General features: G+C 35.3%; 2 protein-coding genes across 7 annotated transcripts; both read right to left on the bottom strand.

Moving 5' to 3' along the window:
* LOC109846435 (folate synthesis bifunctional protein, mitochondrial-like) lies at positions 6,897-19,881 on the bottom strand. 6 transcript variants are annotated; one of them, XR_002248508.1, is made up of 8 exons: positions 19,574-19,881; positions 19,417-19,489; positions 17,958-18,178; positions 16,346-17,858; positions 14,590-14,649; positions 12,746-12,859; positions 12,600-12,680; positions 6,897-7,298 (listed from the first exon to the last, which is right to left on the bottom strand). XR_002248508.1 is itself a non-coding variant. In XM_020415667.1 (4 exons), the coding sequence occupies exons 3-4, from the start codon at positions 18,079-18,081 to the stop codon at positions 16,351-16,353; spliced, it is 1,632 nt and encodes a 543-aa protein (XP_020271256.1). In that variant the 5' UTR covers positions 18,082-18,178; positions 19,417-19,489; positions 19,574-19,881; the 3' UTR covers positions 16,147-16,350. The 6 variants fall into 6 exon arrangements, 2 of the variants coding, with proteins under 2 accessions (XP_020271256.1, XP_020271258.1); XR_002248507.1 differs by having other exon boundaries at positions 12,600-12,666; XR_002248506.1 differs by having other exon boundaries at positions 12,600-12,859.
* On the bottom strand, positions 8,937-13,729 carry LOC109845647. Its single transcript, XM_020414918.1, has 3 exons — positions 13,596-13,729; positions 9,671-10,089; positions 8,937-9,550 (listed from the first exon to the last, which is right to left on the bottom strand). Exons 1-3 carry the CDS (start codon positions 13,727-13,729, stop codon positions 8,937-8,939), a joined length of 1,167 nt encoding a protein of 388 aa, XP_020270507.1.

Raw genomic sequence — 21,660 nt, 5'->3', positions numbered from 1 at the left:
CACATCCACACACGTAGGTGGGCCCTCACGTGTTCACAGTTAGTTCAGTGAGGTACAATGAGTTCCTCTCATTATTCTTCACTAGTGTGCATCCCGTACAAAGCACGGCCCCCTATTTTTTTTAAGCACTATATTTTGAACTTGCTTCTCGCTAAGTTTTAATACATTTGATTTAATTATTGTATGCTTAAAATTAGAAATCATATCTACTCCTCTATACTTAAAAAAGATTTAAATTTTAATACATTTGATTTAGAAATCATATCTATTCCTCTATACTTAAAAAATATCAAAGTTTTAATACATTTGATTTATTTTACTGTTTATGATACATTAAAATATTGTAGTATGAATAGTAATATCAAATATGGTGGAGCAGATTTGATTTACTGGTTATCCTACAGTAAATCATTGCGGTAAACAGTATCTTCGAGTGTGGAGGTCCAGAATTGCTTTATTATTTATTCAACAGTATTTACTGTAATATAAACAACAACTCTTTGGATTCTCTACTTAGGGAGGAGAAGATTGTAAAGGGAGCTACAGAGGTGGTAAGTACTTATGGTTGTTCGTTTCGCAAAAAAAAAAAGGGAAATCAAATAATAGGAAACCTATTTCCTATAATAATTGTTTTGATGTTGTTTGGTTGGTTTAAAAAAGAAGGAAATTATAGAATAGGAGATGAGATGAGATGAGTTGTCACCTTATTATTGGATGATGTGAGTGATTTTTTAAAAAAAATTGTTTTGAGGTTGTTTGGTTGGTTAAAAAAAATAAGGAAATGAATTGGAGGTATATTATTGGATGATGTTTTGAGGTTGCTTGTGTTTGGTTCATTTTTAAAAATAAGAAAATAGATGAGATGAGATGAGTTAGAGGTATATTATTGGATGATGTGACACATACTTAAGGAAATTAATTTCTTGTTTTTTTTTTTAGGAAATGGATGAAAATGAAGGTTTAATGAGATGAGATGAGTTGTCACAATATTATTGGGTGATGTGTGTGATTTTTAAAAATGAGATAAGATGAGATGTGATGAGTTGGATGATGTGACACATTTCTTGTGTTTGGTTTATTTTTAAAGGTAAGAAATGAGATGAAATGAGATGAGTTGGAGGATAAAAATAATATTTTATTGGATGTTATAGGTGAGTTTTAGGGATGAAAATGGATAAAAATATTATCTTATTGATTTTCTTGTACTGATTTCCTTTTCTTTGATATTAAGAAACCAACCAAACGGGGCCTAATGGAATAGAAATTCCTCACTTATTGATCCCTGACATGTCATAGAATAGAGACTCCTCATTTCTTGATCCCTGTCATGTCATAAAGAAAGTGGAGTCAATCTTTTGGCTGGAGTCGGTGGCAGGTTACTGGAGTTTGATCAATCAAATATTTTCTAGGACTATTTACAGAAGAAGATGTTTTGCCAATCTTCAGATTGCTACAATATTGTACTAGGTCCACTTTTTTGTTGGGGGATGGAAAAAGTTGGAACTTAGGGTTTGACGTTGTTGAGATTCTTGGAGTTTTGGGGGTTTGAACATAAAGGTTTTTGGGGTTAAGTGGAAATAGCATAGTCCAAAGATTTCTTTTTTTTTTTTTTGGGAGTCTTGGACGTTTTGTGAAAAAACTTTTGGGGTTAAGTGGGTCTATGTTCAAAGGGTGTTCGGCAAAGGTCCCAAAGTTTTCGGCAGTTTGTAAAATTACCTGTAAAATGATGTTCATAAAAGTGACTCGCGTTCAACATCTTCGTAAACTAAAACAGCCCAGGCTTCTTTTTTTAAACGCCCTACAATTAAACCCGTAACATTAACAATTAAACCCGTAACCTTAACAATTTCCCAATACAAACAAAAACAATTAATTTTCTCATCAACAAAGAAAATAATAAAAAATAAAAAAAATAAAATAACAATCCCCTTCAACCATTTCAAGATCATCACAGTAACATCATGATAAAGAGAGAGAAAGAGAGAGAGAATGGAGTCATAACCTTAACAATTGACCCGTAACCTTAATAATTAAATCGTAACCTTAACAATTAACCCCTAACTTTAACAATCTCCTAATATAAACAGTCAGTTCCCCCTCATCAACAACAAAAATAATAAAAAACAAAAATAATAAAATAATCTTCATCAATCATTTCAACTATCCCCTCATCAACAACAAAAATAATAAAAAACAAAAATAATAAAATAATCTTCATCAATCATTTCAACTATCATCTCAGTACATCATGATAAAGTAAAAAACAAAAATAATAAAATAATCTTCATCAATCATTTCAACTATCATCTCAGTACATCATGATAAAGAGAGAGAGATAGAGAGAGAAGGGTATTATGATCTTCACATATTTTAATCTTTTGGGTTTTGTATTTTGGGGCTCAGAGAATAAACTCTATTTTTTGGGGCAAAACATCCGTTGACAAAGTCTTAAGGGTAGGAAGCATGTTTTCTTGGTTTTTGGGTGTTGGAAGCATTTTTCCCTAAAAAAACCTAGATGCACAGATATGCATCAATAATGTTAATAAATTAACTTAATAAGCTCTTCTCTTAAAGAAACTTTGAATTAATCAATAACTAGTATTCATCCCGTGCTAAGCACGGCATCGTTACAGATTATTTGTGTGCGTAATTTTTCATCATCTCATTTTTTGTTTTGTCACAATAAATTTATCTTAAACATACTTGAAGTCCATCATATAACCAATGAGGATATGGTTTTGTCACGATAAATTTATCTTAAACATACTTGAAGTCCATCATATATAACCAATATAAATTTATCATTTATTCAAACCTAATATAAATCACATGATAAGGATTGTAAGTTTTGCAGATCACAATAAGTAAGAGAGGGAAAGAAAAGCAGAAACACAATGTACTAAATTTCTCTTTATTCGTTATTAGCATATGTTCAAACCCAATATAAATCACATGATAAGGATCTTAAGTTTTGCAGATCACAATAAGTAACACAGGGAAAGAAAAGCAAAAACACAATGTACTAAATTTTTCTTTATTCGTTATTATCATATATTCAAACCCAATATAAATAACTGGATCTTTCAATACACCAAGCTGTCAACATATTTTCCATACTTACAACACGAACCTCTTCATTTCTTTCAAACCATTTAACCCTTCTATTCTATTTGTATATTTGTATCTTCTTGATTGCTCTACATTGAAGATATAAGAGATGGTGACGCTAGTGATAGATCAAATGAAGTAAAGGAATGTAGATAAAGCACGACGTTCATCAAAGGACCTGCATTTTGTAGCATACTCTGAATCGGCACGACCTACATGAATGGATATTAGATTAGATTTATGTTGCTTCCATCTTACGTTAGGGTAGAACATTGAGTATCTCTTTTATTCATTTTCTTATAATGGAGTAACATAACCTACTTATATTTGGTCATTTCTTTGTTTCAAGTTTCATGAAAATTCAGAAGCATAGATAATGCAGGCAAAAAGTATTTTACTCTTCCAACTTTTTCATGCATCTTTGTACCTTATTATATGCAGTAATTATTTTTATCTTATTTGGTTCTTTGAAGGAATTCTCGTCCATTACATTACTTGATGTAAGAATAGTCATCTTTAATCCCGGTGAGTTGATAGTATTTTTCAAACCAGAAACATAGAACATCAGGTCTACAGGTTCACTGCCAAAGTTTACAACCGGCACAAAGGGGATAAGAAGAAAGATTGTCAAAAAAGTAAAAATACAGTAAATTGAAATCATAGTCAGCACCAGGTCAATTTGTAGAAGCAAACAATAGTTTTCAAAGTTAAAAATAAAATAAGAGAAAAACAGAATAACAATCAATAGATACCTGGCCAATTTTAGCATGTTAAACTGAAAGAAAATATGCTAAAAAGGTATATTCTGCTCTTGGAATATAATGATTGCAATCTTAGTGCAGGTTTACATGCTTAGACTTTACTAATGACAGAGAAATAGATGATTATTTTCAAAAATTAAAGGGAGGGATTATAAAGGTCGACAGAGTTGGTGAATTTCATTTGTATTTGTTTAACAACCCCATATGTTAATATTTCAAACTGAATACACATTCATATATATAACCTCAAAATTATAACTATCGGTACTGAAATTAAAAAGTAAAAAAGAAATCAACCCAACAGGAAAATTGTTTTATTGAAGAAAGAATACTATAAATAGCTTAGTTTTTAACTAATTTCAGGAATATTTATGTATATGCGCCAATAAGACCGACAACTAACATGCAAAAGGATACATTTTTAAAGCATGATATAAACAACTATGAGAATTAAAGAGATTACTAATGTCATAAAAGATGATTTTATCGTGCGATAAAAGATGATCTCATACGTTCTATCAATTCTATCAATCAGTAATGAACCAAAATATACTACTAAATGAAAAGTCCATCAGGGGGCTTTTTTTATGCTTACCTTGGCAAGAACATTAGCAGAAAGGTACGTTGCAGAGTTCATGATAGAATTTGTACAGCTGTGATTTGTAAACTTATGCTCATAGGAATTACCTCACATCTACCAAGATCCATAGACTTATGCTAGAGAATGCATGCATCTTCTTTTCTCAGTTTCTGGATTAAAGACAGGCTATGCTCCATAGAAGCTAGAGTCGCATGCAGGTCATCGCTAATCATAAACTTATCTCCACTCTTGACAAATAATTTACCAGCATCAACATCCCATTTGGGCCATCTTCTAATCAAATTCACAGTTAATTCTCGACAGTGATCCAAGTCCAGAACAACCTATATCTCCCAAAAGAAGTTTAATGTTATGAACAGGGGCAGAGCTAGTGTATGGAGGGTGGCGCCCGTGTCATGAGACACCACCCCAAATTATACAATGAAATAAGTTTCTGTGAACTCATTAAGTAAAGTATCGACACCTCAAAATAATTTGAATAGTTAGTAGTGACATCAATTCTTAATGGGCCAAACCTACAAATAAAGTGATCCTAGTACCCATTAACTTAAATGGCCCAACATATCAAAGAGCTACCATCAATTTTGAAAAAGAAAAAAAGAGAGATAATTTTACATTGAAAAGGATGCAGCGAGTGGTATTTTGAATGAATGCTATTATGCTTTCAAAACATAAAGACACATAGGGTTAATTGTAATTGTACCTACTTAAATATCTTTCGAACCTAATTAAAATTTCTAAATATACTGAATGTGAGAGAAAGTTGGTAATATCGTCTTTTTATATATGTTGTGACACCACCATTATGAATTTCTATCTCCGCCACTGGTTATGAGTCAGTTCACCATAACAAAACTGATGCATCCCTTCCCTCATGTCAACACATTTTATTGCCGTGTAGGTGCTTGAGCAATCCAATAATTTGATTTTGCAAAGAAGCTGCTCTATAAATCTAAGTTTCATAAAAGTCTTGACCTTTCCATCCATTTACCAAGTGCATGAAAATCAATTTTTTAGAGAGGCCCATAATTGTATGGTCCATGTATTTCTCAATAACATGCAGAGATTACAAAACGACTTTTTTAGAGAGGCCCATAATTGTATGGTCCATGTATTTCTCAATAACATGCAGAGATTACAAAACGACTCTAGTGCCATTCCAATGCTCTTAAATTCAGCAAAAACCCATCACCTGCTTGTAAGTCAACTCCGACGCTCTAGTGCCATTCCAATGCTCTTAAATTCAGCAAAAACCCATCACCTGCTTGTAAGTCAACTCCGACGACGGATCATGATAAGGATCCACCACGGCCACTCGAGCCCCGAACTTCTCCGTCGTCGATTTCCAAATATCCAGAACCGATCTCGACTCCGTGATCGCCGGCAAAGCATCAGAATTCGGCAGAAAAGCACTCTCCAGAACAGGAGAGCACTTCCTCCTCCTCCTCTTCGATCGCTCCCCCTGCACCAAAGAAGTCAAAATTAAAGTCAAATTAGGGCAAAGAATCAACCGCTCGATCCAACAACGAAGATAGATCTTCAAGAACTCGCCTCGTAGGAGCAGCGGAGGCGACATCGGAGGTCGAAGCTCCTCGGCCTGATGTCGAAGGCCCACCGCGACATCGGAGGTCGAAGCTCCTCGTAAGAATCAACCGCTGTTGATGACGCCAGAGAGGAACTTCCAGGTAGCCATGAGGTAGCCCAGGAAGGGGCCGAAGGCGCGGTGGGCCCAGAGGACGAAGCCCCCGTTGCCGTGGAGGGCGGCGGCGAGCTCGACGGTGATCAGGGCCTTAGGGATGGACCAGACGAAGGGGAAGAGGAGGAAACCGAGGATCGAGAGGAGGGGGGCGGCGGCTAGGGAGGGGTCCAGTAGAGAGAGGAGGAAGGAGAATATGAGGAGTGGAGGGAGACATCGTGGGGTTTTTTCCCCTCTTTCTCGTGTTCGTGCGTGGGGAAGTTGGGAGCAGACGGTTGTGGGGGCGACGATAGGTTTTAAATACGTGGATAATGAGAAATTTTACTGTTCATTGGGAGGTTTTCCTTTAGTTATAAAGGAAAGTAGATACATACAGGTCGTTAAGAATACAACTTAAGAAACCGCCAAAAAAAATAAAGCAAACGAGAAGATTTAGCAATTTATCCATCAGATCTACAAATTCTTCAAACAAATCAAACATCCGGTGAAGAAACCGCCAAAAAATCAAAAGATCTAACACTCAAAACACAGATTAACCAATTTTAATCAAAAAAAAAAAAAAACAAGAAAAAGGAAAGAAAAAAAAGAGGGCAATAATTTGTTGTTGACGAATGGGATGCTCTGTGATATCACCTACTTTTCGTGAAGCAAGAATAAGTAAAGGAGAACAAATGATGCAAAATAGAGGACTATAACCACAAGTTGCATTTACATAGGTGAGACTGGCACATAGTATATATTTACAAAGATTACATTGCTGAAACTTGTACATACAGAAGTTTACAAAACAAACAGTTTTCGTGTTTCATGGAACTACCAGCTAACATACAACTAACGTACAATATCCATATTTCTTTCGGCACTACAAAAAAGTTTCTCACTGCGATACCAACAGGAGTCATTTTGCTACTTGTTTGTAAGCTCATCCAACAGTGGTAGCCATGTAGTACTGTATAGTCTCGCACCATCCTTCAAACTTGTGGCTTATGAGTGGATGACATGCTCCTTTCACTTGAATATCTGTCGAGACATGTTGTATCCGCTCGCCCATCATATTGTAATATGAGATACTTTGTGATATATCCACTTGTTCATCATGGTGTAATATAAGATACTTTGTGATAAATATATGCTATATGAAAATTAAAAAAGAGTATTTAATATGCAGGACATTGCAAGTATTACTGCTGGTGTGATATAATCAATATGCAGGAAATCGCAACTATTACCGCTGGTGTGATATTTGACAAACGACTGGAGTTGTAAAGTCATGAGGAAAATAGTGTAAAAGTAATATTATGCAGAGGTAACTACCTCATTACTATTCTGCTTAAGTAGCATGCCGTTGATGGCGAAAAGTTTTACCGCATTAGCTTCAAAGATGGTGGTAGTCATGATATTAGTAGTATCCTTTAGGTCTATAATGAAACGGGGCCTACAAAAGGAAGTATAGAAAGGAGTCTACCTCAATAGAAAGAGAATATTCTTCTAAAGAGCATTAAAAGAAAATTTAGTTCCAACTGTAAGGAGTCTACCTCAATAGAAAGAGAATATTCTTCTAAAGAGCATTAAAAGAAAATTTAGTTCCAACTGTAGAGATTATGAAATAACCTAAGAATTACATTCTTCTAAAGAGCATTAAAAGAAAATTTAGTTCCAACTGTAGAGATTATGAAATAACCTAAGAATTACAGGACGTAATGGTAATTTCAATGTTTTTAGGGACAAAATCAAAATAGCTTCACATTTGAGGGACCTAAAAGCAATTCCAAATATTTGACGGGCTAATTTTAAAATACAAAAGATTTAAGGGACTAACATTGAAAAAATATCAAGTACAAAAGAGGGGCAAAAGAAAAAGGCTTTCTGATAACACCTAAACTTAAGGAACGGATTGCTTACTACCTTGGCTGTGCAGTAGCGTTCTCAGTGTTATAATTCCTACAGTTAAACTTCATTCCATCTTCTGCACTGATGGTTTTCTTGCATTTATTACGCGACATATACCAAAACGTTTGTTCCAAGTTCGCTATTGATGCAAATCCCTTTTATCCAGAAAATTGTTCCCTGCATGGATGCAAATTCGCTGATAGCTAGGAGAATCAGAATGTTAGAAGGATAATTTTATTAGTAAAATAAGTTTTAGAAATCATAGGCTTATCCTTTGTTTTAAAACTTTATTCTCAAGGTGTCATGGGGTTCAAGTTCGGAGGTCAAATTCCAGAACGGAGGACCATGCGTCTCGAAAGCTTTATGCTTCGAGAATAAAATTTTTTAAGGCGGGCCATGATACAAAAAATAAATTTTAGGAAACCCTTAGGTCTTGCTCTCTAAGACCATCTCCAGCAGGAGGTGAAATTTCACCTCCTTCTCTCCTGCCACATCACTTTATTTAATTCAATAATCTTCATTTCCCTATCAACTCTACAGCAGGAGATTTTTCAGAAAGTTTTTTACTTTATTTGGGACCCACCATAAACCACATCACTTCAACATATACCCCACCATATTTATTCCTTCTTTTTCCTATTTTATATATATTACTATTTTATTATTATTATTATTATTATAACTCATATATTTATAATTATAATTTATTAATAATTCAATAAATAATATATAATATTTAAATATATATTATTAATTTAATTTTCAATAATATTTTTTAATTAACATAAAATAACACACGATTTTAGTAAGCATACGGAAAACCAAACACACCCAAATTATTAAAAACAGGCCAGAAAACACACACTAAATTGGTAAAAATTTAATCGGAGGTTGTCCCAAACTTCTGCCAAATGTGCTCGATGAGATCCTTCTTCAGCTGAATATGTTGGGTCTTATCTCGTAGTTCCACTCTAGTCTGATTATCTGCCTCAGATCGGTGTTGAACATGGACTTGAAACTCCGGCAACACGTCTGTTTGAACATTAAAAGAGGCGCTAGAGCTAGCATTGTTCGACGGTTCAAAGTCGATATTTTCCCAGTTTCGCGAATACGTATCTCGTTCATCCTCTACTATCATGTTATGTAAAATAATGCACGCCCTCATTATTTTTCCTAAGACATCAAGATCCCACATTCTAGCTGGTTGGCGGACAATAGCGAAGCGTGCTTGGAGTACCCCGAATGCGCGTTCCACGTCCTTCCTGCATGATTCCTGTTGTTTGGCAAAAAATTGATGTTTGTTGCCTTGGGGCATTTGAATTGACTGCACGAAGACAAGCCACTTAGGGTAGATTCCGTCGGCAAGATAGTATGCAAGATTGTACTCCCGCCCATTTACGGTGAAGTTTACCCGTGGAGCTTCACCAGACTCAATGTCGTCAAAAACCGGTGACCTATCTAGTACATTTATATCATTCAAACTACCAGGAAGCCCTGAAAAAGCATGCCATATCTACAAATCATATGACGCAACTGCCTCGAGGATAACTGTTGCCGTCCCCTTGTGTCCACTAGTAAACTGCCCTTGCCAAGCCTTAGATTCAACATCCTCACCACTACTCTTTCTTTTAGAGCCACTACTACCGGATGCATTTCCTCCTGTCATATATTTGGGTTGATTACGAACCACCTTCCACTCATCCACCAAATTAAACGTCGTACCTATTTTCTCAAAGTACAACTCTCTTGCCTTGGATATGTAGTTTTCATCGGACCAACCGCTACGCTTCTCCCTACATGCAGTACTGTAGCAGCCAATGAAACTGGATATCTTTCTGTTGATGTCTTTGAAATGACTATGGCACCGAGAGGTCCGAGACACAATCCTCTCCTTTCCACTTTTGGCGTTCTCATTCACGTACTGTGTAATTTTACCCCAGAAATTTCCACTTTTGGCGTTCTCATTCACGTACTGTGTAATTTTACCCCAGAAAGTTTCACCCTTTTGGTTGTTCCCCAACTCACTATCATTACTAACGTGAAAATAACCAGTTAGTAAAAGTATGTTGTCTTTGGTGGTCCAAGTTTCATAACTTGATCTCTTTGCTGATTGTTAGGTTGGAGGGAGAAAACTGTGAGGAGTATCCCCACCAACATTTCCCAAAGACATTTGGGTGAAAAATTCTGAGATATCTGTAGATCCGCTACTAAACCGGGGTGTCGCTGGCTTACTCGACTCCGTGTTAGGATAATTCATATGGGAGGGAACATAGCTGCTTCCCGGAACTGGAGGATAATCGTAAGGAAGATAAGGATATTGCATGCCAAAATTTGATTGCATCATGTACGTCATTTGAAAATTAGGCTGCATCCCCGTATTTTGAGTATTTTCGGGGCGTTGTATATTTGAATGTTGTGGTTGAGGGAGGGTATTTTGAGGTTGGTTAGGAAAGTTGTAGTTGTAGGAAAAATTAGGATAGTTTTGTGAAGGATCCATGAAGAAACTAGCTTCAAATTGTAGAAAGAAGAAGAATAGGGTGTAGAAACTCAGATTTTTTTTTGTGTCCAAATGACACAAAGTTAGTCTCTATTTATAGAGTTTGAAAAATAAAAATTAATGGTATAAAAATTATAAATTAATTCATTGTATTTATCTCAAAAAATATCAATTAAAAATAAGGAGGAAAACAAAAATGCTCGCCTAATCAAATTTCGCCACGTGGCAGCTGGCCATCAGGCTCCAGACCTGTCCGCGCGTGGGCTTGTCAGAAATGCCCGGGGTGAATTTTTCACCCCTTGGCCTTGATTATTTGATTCACCTGCACAAAAAAAACCTGCTGCAACTAAATATCCCTCGGAAAAACCCCTGCTGCATATGGTCTAAAGAGGTTTTAATAGGATGGAGGGGAGGTGATGAGTGTGTTATATGCAGTGGAGTTGTTTACTGTTTAATTCACTCTGCAGGCATTTTGGGATATTCCAACCTCCAACATGGACTCATTGTTTAGAATCGTACAACAAGATTGCCTCATTCAATTCAGCAAACTTTGATTCAAACCCTTGTCCTCTTACTTGTGGCTGGTTAATGAACTCAAAAGATAAAAGTTGTGGTGGTGGGTGGTATTGAAAAGTATGATGGGCTGGATATTATCATGGGGAATTGGTATCTGGGAGCTTCACAAGAAAGAATGGAGAGAAATTGCTCGAATGTCTCGTAAAAATTTTCAAGGATATCCTGATGGCAAAACCTAGCTTACGCTAAAATGCTCAAGGAAATTTTCTCACAAGTCCAATAAGGATATACTCTAAAATGAGATTTCATCGATCAGGAGAAATAGTATGAATGTTTCCATAGAGGCACACATACGAAGCTATCTTCCAGTTGATGAAAAATAAAGAATACATAGTGAAGGAAGATCATAAGCAGATGCAGTCATGTGCTTAACAAAAGTAAACTAAGAAGCAAGACACATTAACAAACAGCGCAATGCATCAAAGTTGAAACTACACAAGTTAATGGAAAGTGTTAACAAGAAGACACCAAGCACAACATTGCTGAGATTAGACATCGATTACAAGTCAAACCACCACCTGGGAACCATCACTAGCCAACAGAGCAAGTCTAAAGTGGATTTGATGACCTCAAAGAAATTTGAAAAATGCATTGTTAAAGTTCTTCATTGAATCATTCACTCAATATTTAAAGGTATAATGGCATCAAGCAAGGGAAAGGTTTCCTAATATTGTCATAGGTAAATTCAAATGACATCAAACAAAGATTATAAACAAATTGACAGTCTGAATTAATGAGAAAAAGAGTAGATCAGGGTTGACCAATGGAGAAGCTATTCTCTGGATTTGATGACTAATGACCATTTTGGATGCTGCCTAAAAAACTACTAAATGGTCATTACATCATTGAACTGAACATGGTAGCAAACAAGGAGATAGAAATATTCAAAAGATAATCAAACAACACTAAAAACAGAGAAAATTTTAAGGAGAATATGAAGGGCAATATGTAGCAACATCAGAAGCTCAGCAGTCCAAAGTAATTCAATAAAGGAAACAGAGAAAACAAGACAAAAGCAAAACACTGGAGCTTAAAAATATTCAGATTAAGATATGGTCAAGTATATTATGAGATATGTAATAAGTGAAAGTCACCCAAAAATAAGGCTCATAAAAATGAAGCAAAATCTTCTTCAATTTGATGACCCTCCATTTCTAAGAAATGGGTGGCCAGCTCCAGGTATATAAATATTCAACAATAAAAAAACCCACAAATAACTCATTCTTAACTGAGGCTATGATGGACAAAAGGCCAGCGATGGGGCGAGCAGATAATTAGCAGAAACTCTAAATAGTTCTGTCCTCATGAGAGATAGGACGTCAAGGCAAAGAAAAAAATCACAACTTCTAAGTAGTAGAGAGACCTATTAAGGGATTGCACATACGCAAAGGCTAGAATACCAATTGAAGAACATAGATTATCATTCAGTATAAAAGAAATGACAACTAATTCATGGCGTAAGAGTAATACCTGTTTCGCAACGTGGCTGTCTGTGGAATGGTCAAGTTGATCAAAGATTTAGTAAATAAAGATATGCCTGTAATAAAAAGTCTGTGCATGTATTATTAATGTGACCAGGTGGTTGGTTTAATATAAGATAGTAACACATAATATACCATAAAAGGAACTTTTAGTCGTGCTTCGATGATAAGGGGCCATGTTTTAATCATCTCTACTATGACTCTTCCTTTATTATGAACGAAATCATCCCCTATCGTCAAAATGATGGGCTTCAACATGGAAGAGAAGAAATGATTGTAACAGTCATGAACACGTTAACACGAAGAAATAACAATCATAGCGCTCAACGCAGGGCATATATTCTCAATATGTTTCACAAGTGTTTAACATGAAGAAATAAGAATTTAGTACCACTTGAACATAGAATACTACAAGTTGTTTCTTTCTATAATAGCTAATGTTCTATTACAAGCTACGCTGTAGATGCATCCTTAATGATCTTTAGTTGTTTGCACTGATTTCAAAACAGATAGTGAAACATTTGCCTCCTTGTGCAATGTTAATGGAAAAACAATAAACCAAATACAAACAATTATTACCTTCAGTAAGGCCATGATCATATTCACAAAAAAAATTATGAATTTTTATCAATCCTACATCCAAAATTAAATTATAATCTTTACAGTGATTGGTGTGAAATGTCTTGTTAACAGCAAAGATCACACAAGATAAAATGACTCTAAAATTGAGATGAATATATGAAACTATAGAGAAAAAGAAAAATACAGGAGAGAAAGAATAGTACAAAAATGAGATGGATAGAAATCATGGATTACTGACTGACATTATCAGATGAAGTGGTCTTTCTTTTGAGAAACTTTAGTGGTTAGTACTATAAGTTTTCTTTTCTGTTTTAGAGAGATGCATAAAAACACAAACTAATTTTTCCACATATATAGGCAGCAAAATAAGAGAGTGGTGGTCGGAGAAATTTTATGCACATACTCCTCATTGATGACAACAATTTCTTGCACCTTATATTCACCACTTCTACTAGACAGAGGCTTTGATGGGAAAGTATCAATCACTGCAGCTAATATGCTGCTGTCCAAAATAGGTAAATCATGGAAAACTTCCATCCTTCCCACGCTATGTCTTCATGAATTCTCTTAAAATAATTAAAGTATTCTTTTTTATTTATTTGTAATTTTCTGGTATTTCTCAACTTATATGTGAAATTTCTTAAAATTAGGAAATTACCTTTTTCTACAGAGACAATAAATGATAATGATTATGATCTTCAGTGTGATAAATGATAATGATTATGGTGTTTACTGTTCTTAATGTCAGTGCCAATAGATGTTAGATTGAAACGAAATGAATATAACAGATAATGGTATGCTTCTCCAGCTGAAGAGGGGGGAAAAAGAAAAAAAGAAAAGCGAAAGAAATATATGGAGAACTATTTCAAAACAAAATTAAGTAGAAAAGAAGACGAAAGTAGAGGCAACTGGTATTCACACATTTACCCAAAAAGAAAAAAGTTGAATTAAGAAGGAAAACAAGGGAAACTTATCATTTGAAAAAACAACAGCACGAAAACAAAAAGACTAAGGATGAACTCCCTGAAGATATAAACACTGAAACTTCAGCCAAAAAAACATGAAGCTTTTACTCAAGAAAAAGAGGGCGTGAAAATGACGGCATTGCACACAAAGAATGCAAGGAATTAAGACAAGAAAAGAAAAAGTTCAATCAGAATAGTAGCAAACATGAGTGTTCAGATGTAATTAAAAGAAAAAGTTCAATCAGAATAGTAGCAAACATGAGTGTTCAGATGTAATTCAACATCAAAATGAAAAAAGTTTTGTTGGTCAGTCCAGAGTTATGGAGCATTATAGAAGAAAAATAAAAAGGAACCTAGAATTGATTAGTCTACAGAAGATTAAAAAACCTCTGAAAAGAAATCTTCTACAACAGAAAACAATAGTTCCCCGACCTGTACGCAAGCTGTGCAGAGAATGCAACATCGCTTTGCAGATGAAAGTCTCCACGCACCCTGCAAACACAATCAGCCAGGGATTCAAATAAACGACTCTACACTTTCAGTAAATTCTATTGTAGGTAAGCTGCTCTTTAGACGCTTTGGGTAAAATGAAAGAAAAAGGACCTTTTCACTCCTGTAATTACTAAAATGCACCTCTAATACTAACAAGAAAAACAAAGAATTAGTTTTATGCATACAGATTTGCAAGGCAAAGGAAAAGCGCCTGTTACCTACTATAGCATTTTTTAAACAGGTTCGTCTAAGATATACTTCCTTCTCGATAACATTTTATTCTATTATTATTATTTAGTTAGAGCATTAATGATAACTGAAATCTACTAAATACCAAATGTTGGTTGCTCAACTTCCAATTCACCTAATAAGGACATGCAAAATGGATCTTCCACGTCAATATTCATTCCTAAAAATCAATTACACCCTCGCCAAAATGTTAGAAAAAAGAGAACTACTATTACAAATTGGCTTGCAAGCAACAGTTTCCAGTGAAGGAGATATCTTACCTGCAAGAAAGTTATGTGCATAATGTGCGGTAAGAAGTTTCATCGAGAACCTAAAGGATTTTGTTGTTCAGAGGGACAGGTTCAATTAGTTATAAATGAAGTTCTAGATGAACCGTATGAATTATACACTTCAAATACAAATGAATCTTTACTGTTTCTCAAGTACAGTCGAACTTATAACAATGCATTTACATCCTCAGGTGTACAATATGATAAAGATTTGTGTAGAAGAAACAAAGGGATTTAAACATTCAGCGTTCGCGGTCAAGTTTATCATTACATTAACGAAGTGCTACACTTGATAATTACCCTTCGTACTTACAGCTATATTTTTACAACAAGAAGCATGAAATTAACCATCGACTGAACAAATACGAAAGATTAAATCCTAGAATCTTACATAAACTTATTCAATTGTCTTTCAACTTTTTAAGAACAAATGGGATAAATGCTATAATACAAACCGAAACAATAGTAGCTTAAGAAGAAAAATGAATAAGAAAACATTGCATGTACGAGCCAACAATCAAGGTTAAGATTAGTATTCTTTTTAAAAGAAAAATGAATAAGAAAACATTGCATGTACGAGCCAACAATCAAGGTTAAGATTAGTATTCTTTTTAAAATCAAACAAGTGGATTGCCAAAAAAGCCAACAATCAAGGTTAAGATTAGTATTCTTTTTAAAATCAAACAAGTGGATTGCCAAAAAACCTTTGTTAAACAATAATCAATAATGTTGAGAAAGAATTTCTCCAATTATAACAAGGACTTGCCAACAAAACAACAGTTTCATGTACGAGCCAACAATCAAGGTTAAGATTAGTATTCTTTTTAAAATCAAACAAGTGGATTGCCAAAAAACCTTTGCTAAACAATAATGTTGAGAAAGAATTTCTCCAATTATAACAAGGACTTGCCAACAAAACAACAGTTTCTTCATTAAAACTCTATTTACCTTTTTCTTGATAAGGATTGAGCACGCAAAGTTCATCCGAAAATAAGTTGAAGTTTATTGAAAATGTAACATAAATAGTTTGTTTAACATTACACAATGGAAACACGTGTTGGACACGACATGGCCTCACAATGGAGGCACAATGGAGTCTACATGATACTTTAGAAAATCAAACCAGATAAGTCACCCGAAGCTGACAATAGCACTTGTAAAGATGTCTTCTAACATACATAGTTCAAGGTTTTGAAGTTACTCTTTGCCGGTCAGGTAAAAGGCGACGTTCTCTTTGCTTAATCAATGCATCACACACTTTGGCAGCATCAAGACAATCTCTAACATTATGGACCCTTATGATATTAGCACCGTCGAGAATTCCGATCGTAACCGCTGCAACTGTGGCAGGATCCCTCTCAATTGGATTACTTCGATTGCAGATCTCACCCAAAAATCTTTTTCTTGAGGGACCAACTAACAATGGAGCATGTGAAGCAGCCACATTCTTTTCCCCAATTTGTCTCCTGATGGATTCTAGACCCATGAGAAGTTGCAAGTTCTGTTTAGTGTTCTTTGAAAATCCAATACCAGGATCAATAATAATCCTCCATGAAGGAATTCCAGAAAGCTCAGCATCCTTCACACGTGAGCATAGCTCAGAAGCTACTTGTCTGCAAACATCATCATATTGCAAATTCTCATCACTTTGCATTGTAGATGGATCTCCCCTCATGTGCATAGTAATGTAGGGGACTCCAAGACTTCCAACTGCAGCGAGAATTTCAGGATCAAGCTGCCCACCAGAGACATCATTTACAATATGAGCCCCTTTCTTCACAGCCTCCGATGCAACTTTTGCATAAAAAGTATCCACTGATAATAGCTTCCCCTCTATCTCGGGAATTTTTAAAATTGCATCAAGCATAGGAATCAACCTCTCAAGCTCCTCATCTGCAGATATCCTGCGTGCAAATGGCCGGGTGGACTGGGCACCGATATCAATAATATCTGCTCCTTGTGAAATCAACTGCTTAACATGAGAAACTGCAGCTTCCACATCTTGAAACTTCCCTCCGTCGCTAAAACTATCTGGAGTAAGATTGAGGACACCCATGACATGGGTTCTTTCTGACCAATCCCATAAGTGATTTCCTATCGGTAAAACTCTTCTCATCTCTTTCCTTCTAACCAAGTTTTCTCCTCCAAGCTTCTCCCATACTCCAAATAGCCCACCGTTGTTTCTAGACAACAAATGCCAATTTTGTTCAATTGCATCATCCATAGATGAGCCCAATAGGTCCACAAGTGGAGCAACTACAAATGGTCTCTCCCATATGCGCTCATGTGGGATGTTAAGAGATTCAGATTCGACCTTTACTTTACCGTAGAAAAGAATATCTAAATCAATCAGTCTCGGGCCATACCTTATCCCCTCAGTCCGACCTAACTTTTTCTCTATTCGCTTTAGTACTACCAACAATTCATGAGGCGCAAGTTTAGTGGTTCCCCTAACTGCTGAATTTAAAAACAACGGCTGGTCGGTAACATAAGCAGGTTCTGTCTCATACAAGCACCCATGTCTTGTGATGTTTATGCCTGAATTCTTCATCAAGTTCAAAGCCATGTTAAAATTCTGGACTCTGTTGCCCACATTGCTACCTAAAGCAATCACTACTTCTTCAGAAGAGGAAGAAAATCGTCTGCTTGCAAAATGTGAGGTATCACGCAAAGGGGGAACTGATTTTAACCCTACAACAACAAATTTAAGATAGTTAACATAAAGGCAATTCACTTCAATATGATGTCTATGTGAAATTTTGACAAACTGCATATAAAGATGAAAATCACCTGAACTGCTTATATTCAAATGCACGAATCCTTTAATCCCATGCTTAAGAGTGTGACTAAATTTCTTGAACAACTTCACGCTAGGGAACATTGCAGTTGTTTCTAAAGCCCCGGAGCTATTCATGATTTACCAAAACTTGAAGAGAGGAGCTCATGTCGACTTGACTTGAGGTTTCGTGAATTCTTCAAGGTGATGAAATCATGAAGGAAAAAAAAAGCTCCTGTTACTATATTCAGTCAGCATAGCAATAGAAGAAAATTCCAAGTTTCAACAACATTCTGCTACTTTGTAAAGAAAAAAAGATTTAACTTTTATACCAAAAATAACTCACGGATTCAGAACAGCGAACAGCAAGAAATTGCACTTTCTATCTAGGAGAGAAAGCAAATATTATCTAATTCAATGCCCATCAATTTATTTCAAGGGTAAACAGCGAACAGCGAACAATATTTCACTATTTGATATTTATTCGCCAATTATTCGAAAATCAATACATTTAGAATCTACAACAATATAGCAATTACCAAGTTACCAACTTACCCAGTAGGTCAATATCTCATTACCATTCGAATTCGACTCGAATAGTACATAAATCAACATGCATCATGTTATGAAAAAATCATTTTCAATTGCTTAAAAATCAACACAGAATAAAAATACTAAATTTCACACTGAATCAAGACCCAAATATCTTGATTTACCATCGTAAAATCATAGGTCATGAACGATTTTTAACATTAAACGATGTTGATCAATTTTAACAGAGTGGACTCTAATAATGGATACCTGAACATCAAGTTCCAATGAGAGTTTTTTGCTCCAAATCTTTCCCAAATGACATTGTCTCTGGTTATAAGTTCTTTTTTATCATAGGACATAATTTATGGATTTTAGGTGGAAGCTGATCTTCATTAGTTGAGCTTATTTTTACAGGGTGACATCTTTAGCAAGTAATTCATAAATGTCTCTTCTATTTTCATTCAATCCCATCTGTTTCTTTGTCATTAAGATTTCTTCTTTTCCTTTCAGGTGCTTCTTCTTTGGTGATACATCTTCAAAAAGAGATCCCAATGCTTACTTCGATTGTACCTTCAGCTTATATGATTACTTTCTTAAGGAATACTATCAGTTGAAGCATACCTAACTGCCCAGTCACGAAATCCACATTCATCTATGTGATATTTGTTATCTGAGGACAAAGTTGTAGCTGTATTTATCAAACAAAGCACACAACTTCTCTCAAGTTCTCTTCTAAAGATACTACTAGCACACAATGATTTATGTCGCTTGCCTAACTGCCCAGTCACTTAAGCATGCTAATGACTCCTATTTTTAAGGTCGGGCAAATCAAATGACCATCAGAGCATCATTGATAACTAATGGTATCACTAATGATTTACGTCACTTGCCACAGAGAGAAACATTGAGCCGGATTAGGTAGTAAAGATGAGAGTTCACCTCTGATAATTAAACGAAGCTGATTGAAATTACAGATCCGCAAGGGATGAGATCAGATTTTGTGCAAAATTATCTGTAAAAGGCATAAAGAAGTAATCTTCAGCAATTAATATAAATTAAAAATCAAGAGTAATGGTAACTTTACGCTTCAACTTACATTTTGATGACTCGAGAGGGAAGACCGTCGAGGGAGGAGTAAACGACGATCTTCGAGGGACGACGAGCTTTGAGGGAGGAGTCGACGACGAGCTTCGAGGGAGGAGTCGACGACGAGCTTCGAGGGAGGAGTCGGCCACGAGCTTCGAGGGAGGAGTCGGCGACGAGCTTCGAGGGACGACTTCGAGGGAGGAGTGAACGACCAGCTTCGAGGGAGAACAGTGAAAACCCGAGCCCTAGAATCCGATCTGAAGGAGGAGAGAGAGAGGAGAGAGCAGCCGATCTACTTGATGGAGTCAGATATGGAGGAGGCGGCTGATAGAAACAATAGAATCCACTCTCACCAATTTATATGGGTGACATTTGTAAATAAAAATTTGCATAAGTAAATTTGCAATAAGTTTAATTAATAGGACTAAAATGCAAAAACTAATCAAATAGTTAATGAACTCCCGAATCCAAGATAACTTTCCATAAATCCTATTCATTTATAGGCCGGATACTAAAAATTGTTTGTTTAGTACTAAATGAACTATCGAATCGAATATCTGGACAATTAATAACCGAACTGTTTATTAATTATATTCGGTTCACTTTCACCCCTACTTTTCATATCATTGTCAAATCTATCGTACAATTATTTGAAGGAGACCCTTAAGTTTGTTTTATAAATAAAATACTAGTGTGCATCCGGTACAAAGCATGGCCCCCTATTTTTTTAAACAATATATTTTAAAGTTCTCTCTCTCTAAGTTTTAATACATTTGATTTAATTACTGTATGTTTAAGATTAAAAATCATATCTATTCCTCTGTACTTAAAGAATGATCTAAATTTTAATACATTTGATTTGCTTTATTGTTTATGATACAGTAAATCGATGTTGCATAATTAGAAACTTCAAGCAAGGAGGTGCAGATTTGATTTACTATTACAGCACCTCGAGAGCAGAAGACCGGATTTGATTTACTGTTTATGCTACAGTATTTACTATATCGTTTTACTATACCATGAACGTTTATTCTTTGGATTCACCTTTAATTATAAAGGAGTAGATTTCACTATCCTCATTAAATTTTTTATATGTTAATATAAATAACATCGGTCCATTTAACTTCGTGAGATCTGCACAAGTCTTTCGCATCAACCAATTATGGAGCTGGCTTTTACTAATGTTTACTTATAAGTAATAACGATAGTTTTCAATTGAATGTATGGAGGAAATATGAGAAGACCAGCAATATACGATAGAAAAGCCCCAGAATTACGAGGGGAAAAACAAAAAAGAAAGAAAGAAAGATAGGAAAATCTTATTAATCTTTATGATGATATTTTGAGGCCTGTGTACATCAACTTATAACAACTATATTTCCAGGTTTCTACCAAATAATGAATTAATGATCCACACAAGCTTTTGGGGTGTTATTAGCTTTATAAGTCTTTAATTCAAAGCTTGATAAAGGCATAAATATTCAGGTATATAATTAGATTAGTAATAGCAGAATTGTTCACTGTCATATAACCATACCCCAGTGGGCCTTTTAGGCCCAACAAAATGAATTAGTGAAACAACACTTTTTAACAGTATTGAATAGGGTGAGAAATAAAATAAAATAACAATTATTTCCAAGACATGGTTTTGACTTCAGCACACATATACAAGGTGAAATAAATTCCACATTCTTACTTCAGAATTTGACCCTATATTTCGAATCGCATCCAAAAACTTCCTAGCTGAAAATTAAGGCAATCATTAAACAAGATCATATAAGACAAACGATCACTGAAGTTTTACCTAAAAAGTCATATAGAATATAAAAACCACTTATATAAAAGACGATTTCTAATCAAAACATGAGTTGCCTAGTACAGATCATATGAGGGGTCAGCGCGGTTCGATGAATTAACCGACTGAACTTCTCGAGATTCGGCAGTTCGGTGAGGTATAGATCTAAGCTCGGGTCGGTTCACCCGAACTGACCGGAGTTACGAGTTGGTTGCAGGGTTTTAAATTACAACCTTATTGCCAAATCTAACCCTGATTGACTCCCCCTTCAATCACTAACTAAACCAACGTGTGCTTCCTTT

This window comes from Asparagus officinalis, chromosome 6 (genome assembly GCF_001876935.1).
Source record: "Asparagus officinalis chromosome 6, Aspof.V1, whole genome shotgun sequence".
Taxonomy (NCBI): Eukaryota; Viridiplantae; Streptophyta; class Magnoliopsida; order Asparagales; family Asparagaceae; genus Asparagus; species Asparagus officinalis.
Note: the sequence above shows the minus strand (reverse complement) of the source record. Positions and strands in the feature narration are given on the sequence as shown.